Source organism: Acanthaster planci, linkage group LG15 (genome assembly GCF_054643075.1).
Source record: "Acanthaster planci isolate LZ-2023a linkage group LG15, COTS_SCS, whole genome shotgun sequence".
Lineage (NCBI taxonomy): Eukaryota > Metazoa > Echinodermata > Asteroidea > Valvatida > Acanthasteridae > Acanthaster > Acanthaster planci.
Genome location: NC_141791.1, coordinates 10,880,495 through 10,898,847, shown reverse-complemented (window position 1 = coordinate 10,898,847; position 18,353 = coordinate 10,880,495). Strand labels below are relative to the sequence as shown.

General features: G+C 41.1%; 1 protein-coding gene across 2 annotated transcripts in view; it reads right to left on the bottom strand.

Moving 5' to 3' along the window:
- Positions 1-419: 419 nt before the first annotated feature.
- LOC110983306 (unconventional myosin-VI-like) overlaps positions 420-18,353 on the bottom strand; it is a 55,883-nt gene continuing 37,949 nt past the window's right edge. For both annotated transcript variants that reach the window (XM_022242465.2, XM_022242467.2), the window contains 3 exons: positions 17,735-17,866; positions 16,552-16,755; positions 420-7,871 (listed from right to left, as the gene is read on the bottom strand). In XM_022242465.2, coding sequence (XP_022098157.1) covers positions 7,669-7,871; positions 16,552-16,755; positions 17,735-17,866 — 539 coding nt within the window. In that variant the 3' untranslated portion in view covers positions 420-7,668. The remainder of the gene's footprint in view (positions 7,872-16,551; positions 16,756-17,734; positions 17,867-18,353) is intronic.

The window sequence follows — 18,353 nt, the reverse complement described above, 5'->3', positions numbered from 1 at the left end:
ATTTCAGAGAATCATTGGCACAGAAAAAACATCCAATCGATGCCACCTACGTCAGTCGTTCTTGATGACCAAAAAGTGCTGCTGCCCGAAGTATGTATCGTACACAGTCATTTCGCTTTACCACAGACACTTCCTCTGTCTATCCCCCTCTCTCGTGCCCGACATTGTATTTTTTAAACTCGAGCTTAGCGAACAAACAGGCCATAGCGTAGTGGTTTTTCCCCGATTTAGGGGCCATTTATGTGCAGTTACCACATGACCTATGGAATTTTCCAGGTACAGAAGAATGTAGTGTTTCGGTGTACATTTCTTACATTTTCTTGATAATTCGCGTTTCTTTCGTGTGAAACAACAGGGACAGAATCAGAAAACAAGAATATGACTCCAGTGGAAAAAAGAAATTCCAAGAACCTGACAGATGGATGTGATGTGTGGTGCCTCTGCCTTTATTCATTTTCAAATGTTAATTAAATAAATAACCTTGTCGTATACGTCTATAATGGCAGCAATCAAAATGCCGAACGCTCAAATGCCTCAAAATGTTTCTATTTAGCAATAAATGTGAAACTGTCAAGAACCTGTGTGAGCATTTCTTAATTAGAAGTCATAAATAGGAGAAAAAAGTGAAACTTGAAAATTTAGACTTCATTGTGAAGACATACTAAAAAGGGCAATGCCATTAAGGATGAGAGACAGAAGATGCTGGAAAACAGATACCCAAATCAGTTTGGAATGACCAAGTTTGCACAAACGTCCACAAAAATCGGTTTGTAGCAATATCTATGTCATGATTGTTGCCACTCGAAAGTGATACATTTAAAACAAGTACTTGAGACTCTTTCAGCGTGAACAAAATCCAGCGAAATTGACTGTGTTGTCGACGCTGTTGACATTCTGATCTATCTAGAGTGATTCTGCGCGGAAGAGGTCTGACACTAGTCCATTTGAAATAAATGTCCAGCCAGCAAAATTGCAGGGGGAAATAAAGAAGCATCACAACGCCTAAAAACTCAGCATAACTAAAGATTTAGTTCCACAGCCAAATCTTCATTTGGCTCTGGAACAAGTGCAAAGGTGAAGAAAACTTTACATAGTACACATGCAAGTCCTATTTTTTTTACTTCGTAGTAGCAGGGAATTAAATACACGTAACTCTCTTTGTATACCACCCAAACACAAGGGAAATATATGAGCAAGAAAGTATTTTAAAGAAACAGAGAAAACAGTGAAAACGTTGCTGCAAATTTGCGACACCTCCAACACAATACATTTGTGCTTGTTTACCATTCCCACGTAATTACATATCCATACAAATTCCATGGAGATATGAATTGACTGTTTAAACTGTTTGAAAAATTTGTGCATAATTTGTGAAAGGAGACACCTATTTTGCTTGTTTAAGCCCCATAGGACCGGACCGGATTCCAACAGCATCACTGATATTTTTCTTTTTTTTTAGAATGTTGCTGAAAAAAGCTAACTGAAATTTCAGCTTAATTTTAATGGATGGACAGATCAGAATACCTAGGCAGAAAACAACAAAACCGAGTACGTTACCATTGTGAAATGCAATTCCATTGTATAGATAGTGGCTATTTCACAACCAACAAAACACACAACGGCCAGGTTGAGCGGCTGGCCAGTTTTTCTTGAGAAGCTGAACAAATTTCCCGAGCTTAGCAAATTACCTCTGCTTGGTGTTTCAGTACAAGGACCTGGTTGTAAAAAAGCCACTCCTTCATAATCATCATCTACCAATAGACTAATTTTGACATAAGATGGAAGTCTGGGCTTCAGGTTATCCATAACACAAACAGATATGGCACGATGCCACAACTGTTTTTGTAACTCCTTGGCCTTAGCAACTCAACACATCTTTTTTTTAATAATTTGAAATTTCCACTTTGGGGCACATGCAATACGGCCGTTTCACAATAGTGTGCCACCAAGAGTTTGCAACGCGTTTGCCAATCACAACGCCCGAAATTTGTCAACCCAATGCCCATTTGGAAAAGGTCGACAAATTTCGCGCGTTGCGATTGGCCAACGCGTTGCAAACTCTTGATGGCGCACTACTGCGAATCGCCTGGATTGGTTCTATGGGGCTTTCACACAGAACAGGCATTTAAGGCAAATTATAACATCTCCCCTAGGATAACAAGGCACACACATGTACATTATAATATTTCAACACACACATGTGTAGAACATGTATACATTTAACCGTACCTATGTGCTTATTATGCAATAGTATTAACCAAGGCACCATGCTTAATAACACAATGCTGCTAACGACTTCCTCTCATTTGTCATTTAAGAAAGACTATTCCATCTGTTTGAGAAAATATTCTGAAAGGCCAATCCAATTTGTTGCATCCAGAGTCAATGGAAATGATACATTTTGAAACACTAGTAATATCACACTAATTGATATGACTGATACAAATATAATTATTCCAGCTGCTAGGGCTGTCTCTATTTCATTTATTCTTTCCCTTCATTTGTACTGCAAATGTACGAAAATATACAGATAATCATATTAGAGGTGATGATCCAATGAAAAAATAAGTTGAATTTTTACTTATAAGCTATAAAGTTTTTTCTAACCATTTTAAAAGATATTTTCTCCATTATGCAGTTGCATGATATCCAAATTGCAAATGTTCATTTCTATATTCTATGTAATGTTTCAATCTTCTAGTACTATTTTTTCCAAATACATTGCCATGAGCACAGTTGTAATATAAAATCAGACATATTTTCACACTATTTTTATTTTTGCACACTCTCCATGAATGGCTGTAGCGCGCCTCTCTAAACCAAACGACCCTTTCTACTTCCTAAAGTCGATGCTATGTACAAGATTCTTTCCAAAGAATGTCACTGGCTTGGACAGCCATTCTGAAAACTGCCCTGAACCACACACTATATGGTTCAACATTTCTGTGTTTTTTTTCTTTCACAAGCACTCGAACAGTGCTACGTTAGCAGAGCTTATAAACTGCACTGCTGAGGGAAAAAGAAATGGTACAAAAATCCATTTATCTGAGTAACTACATGTCTGTCAAAATATGAGTACTGGTGAGGTTTGCAATCATTGATGAGTCTTCATATAGTGCTTCAAATTGAGGAATACTTTTAACCACAAATACACATTTCATTCAACAACACCATAACCCTTTCACAGAGACAAGAAACACCATTTAAATATCGCTATTTCATGAATATTATGATGTCTTTATGGTTAGCATGCAGTGTATTTCTCACGCTCTCAAACATGGATTACTTGATACTTGTACTGAAAACACCCACAGGTGTTTTTCAGTACACAGGTGTTTTTCAGTACACAGACCTTGAATACAAAAGCTATTTTAAGTGAGTTAATCAAACTAAAATTGGTGCACCCTTTATCTTCAATTTTAAAAGAAACTTGTTTGTGACCATTTTTTTCTCCAAAAATATTATCTGTACTGCTCAGAGAGGTGAATAGTCTGACATCTCAGTTGAAATAAGCAGTGTCTAGGTCAGTGCTACACAGAAAATTACGATATTCACTTAGTTCTTCCTAAGGTATCCAATTATCTGATATCTGCTTTGATATTCAAATAGTGTTTTTTTAAACTATTCAGATATCTTTTACAAGTCTGATATCATCTCTGGTATTCAGAGAGCTTCATAAATATTCAGACATTGCACACATAATTCGCTAAGCTGAAATTGCTTCAACTGAACTTCAAACCCCTCAGAGGTTTTTCAATTGCAGAATACATCTATAGGTATTTCCATTCGCTAAAATTAAACTTACATCAAATAAAAACTTAAACACTGTAACAGTCCAGTAACTAAGATAAACAGACAGCACTAACCAGTGGTACCAGGACAGTTTGCTGTAGTAGTAAGCGTCAGTATTGACAACGCAATGGTACTGAAAACACGCGCAACAAAGCATCCCTACATGTCTATTGGAATATATGTAGATGTATATTACACCCCAACTCTACCAGCAATTTTGCCAGTAACTTTGAATTAGTTAGTCCTGAATTCTCCCCAGAGTCAGCACGCAGCGACCCAAACATTCTCTGTACTCCAAATTTCAAAGGACATCAAGTCCCACATAAAGTTGCAGAGACTGGACTCTAACCTACCTCTGTCCAGCAGAATTCTCCAAAACTTCCTGGTGGGTTTTGAAGAATCTTGGAGGGATTGGGTTAACTCTAAAGAGCCATGGAGATCTGCCTAATTGCTTTTTTTTTCTCATGTACTGAGCCTCAAGGAGTTTTTCCAACAAGAAGTTCTGGTCATATTGACATCAAGTTTGTGAAGATCAGATGTGCTGTTTTCTAGCAAAGACCGCTTTTCCAAGACAGGTTGGCCAAAATGTATGCTTTTCCAGTGATGTACTCGATGCACGCAGCTAACATGTGTGAGGCCATGACCTTAAAGCGACCGTAAAATCATCCTGAATTGAATTTAAGCTTCACAACTGTAATGATTGTTTACATGCAGGCCAAGTTTCAAAAAGATGGGGGTTGTGTAACAGCCAAGTCCGTCTGAAAGAGACCAGTTCTTTCAGAGTTTGGATTAGTTATACTAGACATGGGAACATTCCAAAAGGCTCAGCATTAAAGTCACTGCTGCCACCTTTTCATTTCCCACGCCAATATTTGCAATTTAATAAATTACATGGCAGAATGCCTCCACGGAAATAGAAATACACGCTGCATACTGACTATCGCAAGCAAACGGAGTGAACCATAATTCTTAACAGAAAAAAAAACCCAAAACCCCTAAACAAATGAAAAAATACATCATATCACAGGTATGTTCCTTCGTCAAGTGGAACGAAATTACATTTGCAATGTGGCAACAGATGGTCTTGCTCCAAATGCCAGAATACTTGCCCTAAATACCGCATGGGGTTCCATTATACAAAGTTCCAATTTCCACTTCAATGACAAACACACTTGCTCCTTAGTATGCCAGACAACTGGATTGGAACGTTAACAAGCTAGTTCCAATTACACAAGCAATACACACATTCTACTGAAATAAGAAAGAATTAAGTTATTCGTAAAAAATGGATAAACTAAAGTTATTTCACCTTTAAAATGCAACTTTACAAATTGAGTTAATCATTAAAAGCAAAAGTGGATATTATTTCACAAAAATCAAACAAACTCTTTGGTTCTTTCCATCTTTTTTTGACAAATCTCCAAATGAACTTTAATGATAAACTTTTCCCGTCAAGTCCCTGCCTTGATTTGTGCAGATTGAGAAGAATATGTCCTACTAGAAATGAATGTACACATCCAGTGACTAAGCTAAACCAACAAGTGTGAGTTGACAGACAATAAAATTTGAAGATAAATTTCACAACCAAAACAAACGCACTGATAAGCCACTCGATACACAAGTGCCACACACGACAAAACATGTTTAAGGGCTTTCCCCCGAAAAAGCAAACTCATAAAAAACAATTCACACTGGTCTTGGCAAAAATACGAAGAGGCCAAAAATCTGAACTGTCGCTGTAAACTTGAGGTAAACATGCATTGTACAAGAGTCAGTTGCTACACTTTTCACAGGATCACTGAGAGACATTTAACATGTTTAACATCTTACTTGAATATAAAGACAGTTCTCATGTTGGAGAGGGAGTGGAAATAACCTGCAATTCTTTAAACTTTTGAGTGCTTGTGCTCTGCACTTTTGAGTATTTCTGAAGGAAGAGTCGCCTTTGAGAGTAGACTTTGTCACCTGTCTGCTGGTGTACAACCACGTCAGAGGCAGTAACAAATTCATTTCCAGCTACTAACCCACTCTGTGAGGAGTCGTAAGTCATCCGAGCAACTTTTGAGGAACAGGCTTTAAAAGAATCTGTGGAAATCGGTAGTGTCTATCAACATTTCTCATCCACAGTGTCGAATTTCATCGGGACACTGTACAGCATAACTGTGCTAAGAGCTACTACGAACTAGTAAGTTTGAAGAATTCCCCGATATGCAAATTCAAAGAGATGCTAAAACCTTTAAGATCCTATCTAGTGTGTGAGTTAATTTTGGGGGGCCAACATTACACACCTAGCTTGGATCTGGAAGTACGAGAGGTCCACATAATGCTGTTTGGGTGAACCCTGTGTGGACTGAGCTGTGTCCACACAAAGTTACCCCTTTCTGGAAAACAATTTTTTAAAAGGTATTTGGGGTTATGGTAAATGAAAGAAGGGGAATAGTTTGAGGAAACCATTGACAATAATCCAGCTTCCAAAGAGTGCTCACAGTGCAAGCAAAATGAGTAATATTCATCGAGTTTTCTCACTAACTACATGAGTGCCCATACCAGGTGCACGTAGGTAACGTGACGAGGGTGGGGGGGACATTTTATGGCACACTGTAATATTTTTGTAGGCTCTCAATTTTTTTTTTTTGCAGGTCCTCTTATTTCTCAGGTGCCCTAGGCACAACGCCTACCATATAAGATCATTTTGCTCACATTCAAAGCACTTCACGGTTCCGCCCCAGACTATCTACAATCACTCTTACAGGTTCGCAGCTCCAGGTCGGGCTTGAGGTCATCAGGAAAGTCACTATTTGTTCCTCGAACCCGCCTGAGCAGTTATGGTGACAGGGCCTTTTCAAGTGCCGCCCCCCGTCTTTGGAACTCCCTCCCGGTAGATCTGAGAGAAACACATAACCCCACACTCTTTGCCCAGAGATTAAAAACCCACCTTTATGTCCTAGCTTTTCCTTCTTGAGACCGAGGCTCTTTCATCAGACCGGCGCCTTTGAATGGTCACCAGATACAGGCGCCTTATAAATGCTGTATTATTATTATTATTATATAGGATAATCCAGCCCTTGTGAAAAACGAGCTGGCTGTACACTGCACTGTTACAGCATTAACAATATGCACCAGCACAAACCAGTTGGTTTTGAGCTAATGACCTCGGTCAGTACATGCCAGTCCCCGCCATGAAAATATCATCTTACCATGTACGTCTGTGTGATGACACGTTTAAAAACTTTACCCTCGTGCCCAAGATGTTGCATTTTCAAATGCTCAGTATTATGAAATTGTTGATTACAGGATTTCTGCCTGCTGTCACAAAATATCAGGTACTCACTTAAGCAATAAACTACAGGGCTAAAATACGGACATTTCACAATAGAGCGTCACCAAGAGTTTGCAACACATTGGCCAATCACAATGCGCAAAATTTGTTGACCCAATGCGCGTTTGGAAAGGGTCGACAAATTTCGCGCGTTATGATTGGCCAACGCGTTGCAAACTCTTGGTGGCGCACTATTGTGAATCGCCTGTATTAAAAGAGCCAAAAAACAAAAGGGGCTAATGCCGCCAGTATTCTATAAATCATGTTTCAATTTACTACCTTTTCTAGATCACTTTCGGGTGTCACTATAACAAAGCTGGCTTGGTATTCCAAGAGCTCAGGTACAAAATGAAGTACGTAGGTCAATCGAGAAACAAGTGCGGGTGAGGTCAGCCCTATCAGTCTGACCACACGTTGACTCATGTACTGAAGACATATGAGCTGAGGTGACATCGGGTGCCTTATTCTCAAACGACCTGGCCTTTCAGAGTCACAAATTGACTCATTAAGCGGCTTGCTAGAGAGCATGGGCCGTTTCATACAACAAGTGGTAATCATTACAGCTGGTACTGCTTTCGTAGCGACTCTGTGGCGAAGGTCTTGCGGGCCTGCCCCGTGCGGATGGCGTCGGCTAGCAGCTGCTGTCCGTTGTGCCGGTTCCACTCCTCCTCGAACTCCCGCTGGACGATCTCCGCCCCCGCCTTGCGAGTCAAGCCCGTCTGCTCCAGGCTCATCTCGCACATGCTCAGATCGTCCTTGCCTGAAGTGAAGCGAAATGCACCAATACCCGATTAAAAATTAGAGCATTTCAGTACTTTCCATTTACAGTAAATTCCCGGGCAAGTTAGGGGTGGAAAGGGTAAGACGCCTACTCAAGTAAACAGGAGGTCGAGGGTTCGAGCACCTCCTGATCAAGCTTTCAAGAGCCTGACTTTTTTGGACCATCTCAGCTGAGGACACAGCACCCAAGATCTCAGCTGTGCTGTGCCCGATCTTCTTGAATCTTTGCATGCATATAAAAACAGTCATGATACTTACACTTAATAAGATTCAACGCAGTCCTATAAAGGAATTTGTTATGGCCATTGGTATTTCGTCCTATGGGTGTTGGCCTGCATGCACTTAACATGTCAACAGCAAGAGTGTCAACATTTTGGGCTGACCTGTCTCAAAATGCTGGGAGTTTCACGGGAACACAATGTCTGATTTTCATAAAATTGAAGTAAAATTGATTACACTATATTGCTGGAGAAACCCTTGAAGGCTCAACATGAAAACCAAATTACTTCAACGATGAAATGTCAAGGGAGGAAGTGAGCTCACAGACAGGTGGTAACCCTTTTTCTTAAAAACGTAATTTTTTTCTGAACAAGGAGGACTCTGGAATAACTTCCTTCTGCTAATCCAATATTCCTCAAAACTCAAAGAAAAAACCAAAAAAAACTGGTTGAGATTCTAATCTAAGAGTACAGAATTGACTCCACTTCATTTTGGCATGCAGTTGCCTAAACCTTCCCAGCATGCACTGCTTCTCTCCCAATCACTTGATATCGCTGAAGTGGCCTGCAAGGATTTAATGCCGCTTGTAGAACACGATTAGAACACCAAGTGCGGGAAATGCACGACATATGTACCAGCAAAATGAGTTGCCTGACAACACTTGAATGAGACTAGATCTTGGCTCGGCCTTTGTATTCAAACAAAAGGTGTTTAATTCTGTTTGTGAACAATCAGGTCAACAGGACTGTGATTGAGAACTTCCTATTTAAGTGATAAGCCTCAGCTGTATCTGTACTGACTATATTGAACGTAAGACCACTGATACAAGAAACGCAAGGTTGGTACCAGAGCTTTAGGGTAAGTGTAGTCTTGATTCAAGGCTTTACTCAAGGGTGGGTCCAGGGGTAGGGGGAAACAAACAAGAAGAGCCATGGCTCCACCCTCCAGCCATAAAATCCTTTTTTTTGGAGAAATGACAGGCGATTTTTTTTTGGTCTGTATCATTTCCCATCCTTCCAAAAGCATAAGCCCTCCTCCAAAAAAAAAAAGGGTTATGGATCCACCCTTGGTCGTACTTGGTTCCCGGCATCAGGAACAAGAGTTTGTGTACCGATAAATTGGTGGTTTAGTTTAGGGCCCTTAACCACTTCGGACCGGGGCATTTTTCAACGTTGAGGATGCTGGGCCGGCATGACTATCATTTTTTCCGTTTTCAAAACCTTCAACAATTTATCATTCCATTTAACAGTCGTTTATAGCCGCATGGAGTAATCTTCAGGCACTACTTTAAGTTGACAGGTGACCTTCATTGACGCCCGAATATTTCAGCCAGGCCTGCAGCCTTGTAAACAGAGCCCAGATTGTGCGGTGTTATACAACTGTCTTTTGTTCACGAACCTGGCTCAGTGCACTGCTGACCTCTTTTCAATAGGGGCCAGATTAGCATGCAGCGGTGCTGTGTGGCTCATCGCTGCGGTGGTGGAGAGCTTTTGTCCCCGGTGGTAATCCGCTTGCTCTAAATACCCCAAACCCTGGTATACGGTTTCAAAATAATGCTGGATTATCACCACTTTTGAGAGTGAAAAATGCCGGTCATGCCCAGCAGCCTGGTCTTTTGTTCGGAGTACGGTCTTTTGTTACAGGGCCCTGTTTCCTTTGTCCGAGTTCGGAGACCCCGGCCACACATATAAACCATACGGCTCCGATCCCGGAGTCTCCGGCTGGTAGTGGTTAATGTTCAGCCATAAAATTGGGCCAAGATCTTAGCCCTCCCACGGCAAAAACGGGATTAGTGCCCTCTTGTGGTGACCTTGGGAGCAGTCTGACAAGGTGGCAAAAGGGAAATTTGAATTTACCACCTTCATACTGATCTACCACACATGATTCCATGTTGCCACTCGTAATTGAGAACGGACCTCCAGTTACAGTGAAGCTACATATACCATTTCTGGCCCATGGTCTAAAGGCCAATCTTTCTGCAAGGGCATGCAGGGTAGGGAAGGAGAAATCCTCTGTAATCCTCAGTTGTTTCACTAATAAAACCACTACAAACAGAACTCTTGGATTTGCTTTTGGGAGCATTTAAATGCACAAGACTGCACGATGTGATGTCTGCCATGGGAAAAATATTTCCCGGGGACCACGCCCCTGACTCTCCTTAGTCTGCGAATCCTGAGCCAGTCAATTTCAAAGCCCCCTTCCAATAATCCTGGGTACGCCCACTGTTTGGAAACTTAGCATGGGAGCTGTCAAGGCATCAAATATCAGCGTATCTGTCAAGTTTCAATTCAATCTGACAAGAAGTTGTGTCATACAGCCATTCCATTCATGGCATTAAACGCTAATTGTGGAAGGGGAGTCCCCCCTTAAAATTTTCCCCAACATCCATTTTTTCTCAAAATGTTCTCCAACAAGATTTGCATCTTTCTGTCACACCCTGCCTAAAAAATAATTATGTCTATTTTGGTCTTTCTACTGATTTGTCACAAGTATTAAAAAAAAAATCCAAAGTAATGATTTTGTGCATATATTTGCATAAGAATTAATTTGGGGGGGGGAATCTGTCTTTGACCAAATGAGATGGGGGTAGGGAAGAATCTAAGCGAATCTGGGGAACATGACAGTACAGAATCCCTTGGGCTCAAATTCAACATTTTTGGCATATTAGAGCGAGGAATGGGACTCACCTTTGAGCTCAAATTTAAAAAGACTTTACAAGTTTTACTCAAGTTGGGGTCGGGGGAGGCACTTCAAAGCATCTCAATATCAAAATGCTTGGACAACACAGAATATCAATGGTTACATTTCAACCTGACAAATTTTTTCCTACAACTTTAGATGGGAAATTACAAAGGTCATACGCAAAAAAATATTGAAATACGCATGACATACCAGTAGCTGGGGTAGATTAATTACTTCTCTGGAAATTAGAGGCAAACACAGCAGACTGAACAAATGAGGAACAGTATAAAAAAATGAAACCAAAATAACAACGTGCAGTTTCTGATATTAGAGCAGGTTTCCAGTGAATGGTAAGCACGGGGCACACACTGTTCCCTTTATGCTACCCAGAACTGATGACAGCGGTAGGCATACTGCAAAGCGGACTCTCGTGAATACATTATACAATTTTTATGGCTTTGAAACGGAAGACAATACCGAGGACCCATTCATGTTCAGTGATTCATCATTTCTCATCATCCATGATGAATGCAGCAGTGACAGAACCAGTGAAACCGACCATTCATTCTATGCTCTCCAGTGACATACAACGGGTGGTGCATCCACGTTGCGCCCATGCTTAGTAGACAGCGCACTTTGTATGATAAAATCAGCAAACTACATGTACTCCGAGGAGCAAACTGGTATCAATTTTGCCCTTGAGATAGACTCTGCTGGGAGCGAAACGGCAGACCAAACTTTTTCAATTTATCTATTTTGGGTGACTGTAGCAAGGAACCAGTTTTCAGTAGTTCATATTTGTACACGTCTAAAACCATTTTAGATGTTAATGGTAATAACTCTAACAGTCCCAAATCCTCTGATTTCAATTTTATTTTACATACATCCTAGGGGGTTAGGGTTTAGCAATGCTTAAACAACAGATGTAACATGAACCTTGTTTGTATCCTGAAATGATGCAAACAGTGGTTACCTTTTCAAGAATACTTTAACAGGACACCACTCTCAAGTGCTATGTTTTGAAAACCCGGTGTACAGAGTTCTAGCCATAGTGGGCAGCGCCAGGCGGCACCACCCGGTACTGCAAATTTCCGCCCGGCTCTCTGGTTCAAACTGGCTGTGCTGCCCAGCACAGATTTTCCAAAAAATGAACTGAAATATTACCATATATATAATCATACCAATTCGATCCTATTTTCAAGCATCAGCTTACTATGATTCGCAATCAAAAAATTACCTGGCACTAAAATGATCCTAGCTAAAACACTGCTGGTGTACGCATCATGTGTGTGCCAAACGGCATGTGAATAATAAAACTTTGAATGGAAAATTTATACTGATAAATCTCTTAATAATCCTCGGCTTATTGCTTTAAAGGGCCTATAATATTCATGAACTTTACCAGAGATGGTATTTCTATGCTAATTTCTACTTGTCTTTAAATCAATGTCCCATGCAAACATATCTCTTTCAATACATGTAAATCTTTAGAAAGTGCACTTGAAGAGTTTCATCATACAATGCTCTATTTCCGTTTTGTTTTGGGAAAATAAGATTTTGAGATAATGCACAATGACTGTCCGCTAAAATAAGGAAACTAATAAGGAAATCTAATGTATATTTTATCATATGTCCAAAAATACAAATTGGAATTCAACAGATGAGGTGTCAAGCAGATAGTTTTATGGACAATATTACGGCCACCTAAATTCATATTTTTCAAAATGGTGGATATATCATTTTGGAATGAAACTCTTCACTTATTTTCTCACTTTAAAACTGTCGACTGCCTTTCCCGATAATTATTCCTGTGATGCCATCTCAGGAAGACACTGTTCATTATGAGGAGTGATCTGTTGAAACTGCCAACCCTATTGTGCAATTTGAAAAGTTGTGTATTTTTGAGAAAAAAACCCCAAAAACCTGAACTGAAACAAACTTTCATCAAAGAAACGGAAATTAATGCCAAAAAATTAACAAAAAAACCTGGACAAATGCCTGTGCTGGAGTGACAGTATTTCACTCGGATTTTCTTCCTGGAATGACATCACGCTCATGAATATGCAAACCAAACATGCAAACTTAGAAATTAAACAAAAGCATCAAGATGGCCTTGAAAATGGGGAAATAAAATTTAAATATGTTTCAATTGAAAACTGAGGAATATTGAAAAAACTGGAATAAAAAAGTTATTCTGCTTTCAGAATTGACGAGGGGTTCTAATTCCAGTCGGTTTTACAAAATTGTGATGCGGTGGAAAAATCAACAGGATAGACACTGACACCAGCATGTCCTGAGTATTAATTAACCCCCCTCAAAAGAATGGGTGAGTCTTTACCAACATTGTATCTCCACCTGTTTTTTTTTTCCTGCACCCTGCCTATTACAGTTTTGTTCTTGCTTATTTGCAAACCAATTTCCTCAAATGTTGATGAAGTGTGCTTCTACAACATTTGTCCATATTTCATCAATCGCACGGTAGAGAACAATCTTTAAGTTCTTCATTTATCATGCAAGTGCCCATTTAATTTTTTTTTTTTAAATGAGGATGTGAACATTTTTTGGAGGGGAACCATTTTACACTAAATGCGCCCTGTGGTACCACCATGTGACTGTCTCTTGTGAGTAGCATCCGTGGTTCTGAAACTCACCTGTTCTTTTCAAAACCACACATCCTCTCTAACGAGATAGTCACATGGTGTTATCGCAAACCTTCACTAGTTGACACCATCACAACGCAGTTTAAGTCTTACTTGACCTTTCTAAACATTGTGTGGGAGTTCTTGTTCGCGCGTATCTGAGGGAGTCCAAGGCTGTGCCATGCCTCTTTAGGTACGCACTCCACGGCTCGCCGATTTTCTCCACGAGTCACTGCACGTGGACATGCTTCACTATTCCAGTTTATGCACAATGCTTGCTGACTGATTGTCAACAAAACAATACTAATATAGACCATTTATCAGACCCCCCTCCCTCAAAAAAATAGTCAACCACTGTGCTCAACCATTTGTAACAGTGACACAGCTGCCCACTCAGACATCACTGTGTTGTTCTTCAACATTAAGTGAATTTGCGATAACCAAAAAAATCAAGGTCGGAAACACTTGGGGGTGTAGCCATGGGTAGGGTGATAAGGGTGAATTTTCTGAGGGGGTCACCTGGGGAGCACACTTTTTTTCGAGGGGGAAACTGAAAGCAAAAGAGCTGTGGCTTGCACATAGGCTGCATACGTTTCAAAATTTCATACAGTGGAAGGGCCCCCTGAGAGAGGGGGAACTAACTTCCACCCCGGGCAATACAGAGGCTGAAAAAGACGGTAAAATGGGATAGGCCTTTCCTGCGAGAAGGGGTCAATTTTTCTTCTTGAGAGAGTCAGGACGGTGTTACGGGGGCAGCAATGTGTCCCTGCAACGTCCACATTTTGACACACCTTTAACCCCCATAGCCCGGTAACAGGTGTGAGTTTGAGCGAGCAGGTGTGAAGCAAGGATTGGTTTGAACGATTCCTGTTGCATGAACTCATGCACTCTGTGGGAGAACGAGGGGGCAGTTGTCAACAGGTCAACACCCGGTGTTTATGTGTGTACAGGATCGAGTGCCTATTCTTTTCACTGCGCCAATGTGAAACAGTCATAAGTTCTTTTCCACGACGACTGAATAAATTCTCTCAGTGTACCAGTTGCCAGTTCACTTGCTCTGTCCGGCGTATAACGTGCGAAAGTTTCCACATTCCAAGCCGTGACCAAAATTTTGCCCATTTTACTAGAAGAACAAAAGCAGCTTGTGCAGATAAGTCACCCGAAGTTAAGACAGTGCAATGTATTTGGGTACATTCAACAGTCATGGTTGTATAGACTGAAAAATTCAACAACAAATGATTGGCAAACCACCAATGTATTCAGACTGCATATTTTGATTGGCCGAGAGCTTGTCAAATGTCATTCACCTCTTGTTCTATCTTGACATGCATGACCAAGAATACTATACGAGTAACAGATGCACAATTTGCTAGCGCTTCAGAGCTGTGGTCAGCTATTTCAGGAAGAGGAAATTTGGAAAAGTGCTAGTGATTTTTCGTAATTAAAGAACAGTTTTATTTTGTGGTGTAGTACATGTAAATCTAAGCCTTCCTTAGTGATCCACGGAGCAATTTATACAATACCTACATAAATCCCCATCATCTGATTTGTGGATCACATGTCACTGCATTATTCGTTCTATTCAACGGGTACCACGGAATAGAACTTCATTTCACTTGCCTGGTTCCTGCCCCCATTTCATTCATTCACCAGTAAGAAAGAGGAAAATAATATGGGGACGGGAACCAGTCTAACATTTAAAGAATTGCAATATAGCGGACGTTGATATGCAAGGGCTGTTAATTTGTCTCCTAACAGGTGAGGGAAAAAACTTGTGAACAGGCCAGTGAAACTGTCCGTGCCCCCGAAACTTTTGTCTAGAACTTACATGTAGGTCTGGGTCTTTGCCCATGTCCTGGGGACCCTGGGAACCGCACAATGACTGAAAGCACCTGCAGCTGGCTGGCAACTAATACAAATTTCCTGTGTGGATAAGCTTAGTACGACCACGCACAATTAAAAAAAACTAATAGGTGGTATTAGACTCTCATCAGATCGGAATCACATTCATGATCTTCTAAAGTGCGGTCTGGGTTTACACATTTGGATAAAAATCCTTCCATAACTACATGTACATGTACATGTAGATACAAAGTGACGAATGTAAAGTGGATATCAAATTTTCCAGTGTTGGGAGAACTGTACCACTGGTTCATCCCTTTCCGGCAATGTCAAAAGCATAATCTTTTTATCATCCTAAAAGTATCATCCACATGTATTCCAAAACCAGAACACCGGTTTTGGGAAAACGATTTTGAGGAAGCACGTCATTTGTTACTCTAGTACTTTCATGGCGTAATCTCGTTAGCAGTGGTGGCAGAACGTCAACTGTGCAGCTTCGGGATAAATTACAGAAACTGCTTTGTAATGATGCCCTGTTATTGTGAACTGTACTGTGACTGGTATGAGGTGTGGCAAACAATGGGCTTGACTTTTTATGAACACAACGCCACAGCAAGGAAGGGCAGAACGGCAGTGTACTCCACTTGGCCCGTCACCTTGGGAAACTTACTAACAGAAGTTGCTGATCCTTGTTAAGAATTCTGTCTTCTCTACTACTTCACATAACACCATATAACCATCACGACTGATCAAAGTACAGTGACGTCTCATGGTGTGGTCACAGAGTTTTAAAATAGGAATTCGACACACTTAAAATTGAATTCCCTTCTCCCCTAACAGATGTTAGGTTAATCCTTCAATTAAATTCCTCCCTCACATACGTGTGGGACGAGTCTGCTGTGAGACGAGCCAATACCTACATGTACATGTACATTGAAATTGAAAACAAATTGTGGAGACAAAAATATTTCCTTACAATAAGTATTGTTCAATACGTGTATAGTCCCTGGAAGAACGGTTCCGGCACACGTGTGTGGGTAGACCTCTACAGCCTTGAAGGGGCAGCATCTTTTGTCCGGGAAGTCAAAATGCATTTGTGGGGACAAAAGGTTGCCCCCTTAACGTTTTAAATTCCTGTATAGTCTACATAACCTCATAACGAGTCTATCTATGAATGAGTACACGCCGTGCGTATCCATGGCTACATACAAACTAAAAACACAAAGCGGACGGGACTTCATGTAACGTTTCCCTACAGTTAACGTTTCAGGCCCTTACCTGCTATCAGCAGGATGGGGGGCTTATCCCCGTGAACCTCCATCTGTCGGGCAATCCACTGGCCATCAAAGTGGGCGTACCAGACGCTGCGCTGGCGCACACCCGCGTTGGGGCGGGCAAAGGCCACGCGGAAGAAGCGCTGGGTGTTGTTGGTGGGGGCGGCCGGGGAAGCGGCCGGGGTAGGAATGAGAGGAGCCTGCATGGCTGCAAATGTCAATAAATGGCACATTTATCATCAAGAGCATCTGCCCAGTTTCATATAAATGTACATTTATCTATCATATTGATTTGCAATGGACGCTTGACCAAGTCTTGAACAGTGTCTTGATATTGCACTTTTCGTCAGCCACGAACGGTTGACCAAAGCTTTCCTCAAACTAAATTACATTTAGCTCAATCTTTTAGACTACATGAAATTTCTTTTTCTCAAAACTAGACATGATTTACATTGAACTGTAGCTAGTTGGTAATGACATTCGATTTGTCTTTGACTGTGTGACTTAAAATATGACTTCCATGTCTGAAAAATGACCTTTTTCTCATTTTGCCTTATTATCGGGTTTATTTAACTTTACAGATTGAAACTGATGGCCCAAAGGGCCAAACCCCCAAGTCAATCCACAGAAATCTTGGTGGAACCATCCAAGTATTCAAGGGGATCCACAGAGTGCATCAGGTGGGCTACGATTGTTGGTTCAGTAGGTGCTAAAAGGTCCTTATGGCAGTCGAATGGTTTGGCAAATAAACTTGAACATGCTCTTGTCCACTTCATTATACACATGCAGTGTTGGGGGCCGATACCCTGAAATTTTCACCAAATCATCTGGCCCAATTTTCACCTTTTCAAACAGTATTTTTCAGGAAGTACCTTTTAGTGCAATTTTTCATTGAGGGCCTTCATATTTTACTGACAAGACTGAGTTATGTTAAGGGATAGGTGGTCAGACAAGTTTCACTCACATTACTTCTTGTGAAACACCGTAACCCATGCCAAAAGTTAATTTTCTGGACACTGACCTGGTCTGTCAAATGTGTGCAGGCCAATTTGGCCCCTCTGACAGGGAGGGGGTGTTTGTGGTATGTGTGCGGGCCAATTTGGCCCCTCTGACAGGGAGGGAGGTGTTAGTGATATGTGTGCAGGTGTTTCTGGAGGGGCGGAGCTTGTGAGGGGGAGAGGACTCACTGTTCTGCATGACAGCCTGAGGAGCTCTCTCCTGCTTGGGCTCCGTCTGCTTCTTGTTCTTCATCTTCCAGGCGTGGTAGACCTTCAGACGGCGATGGAACTCCTCCTTGCAAGCAGCTAAGAGTTCAACGTCTAACAGGCAGATGCAAAGAGGCAAACCATTTTATTTTGGAGGCTGGCATCTAAGAAAGGATGCTTTGCAGTTCCATGTCTTTTAAATTCCCCACAAAGAATTGGGAAGATATTGTGGGATTGCAAAGAGTACAGCTAGGCCATTACATGGCTTGACGACCTGGAAGTTCAGGAAGGTTTCTTGAAAATCAGTCGTCTGCAGAAAGTTGACTCCTCAAAAAATATGGGAGCAGCTGTCGAAAATCATTCGTGCTTCTGGGTCTGTCTACAAATGCGGGATCCAAATGTGTGACATTTCGGTGTCCGTCACACCTGACCAGTGTGATTTGACATGGAAATATCACTGGAATTGACTTCAAACAATGTCTGGTTTATTTGGCAATCACTCTTGGAAATTGAAGAGTGGGTTCCTAACTTGTAAAATTGTATCAGATCCAGTCTTAAGCCACGTCACAAACTATTTGTGCAACCTGCGACAAAAGCATTC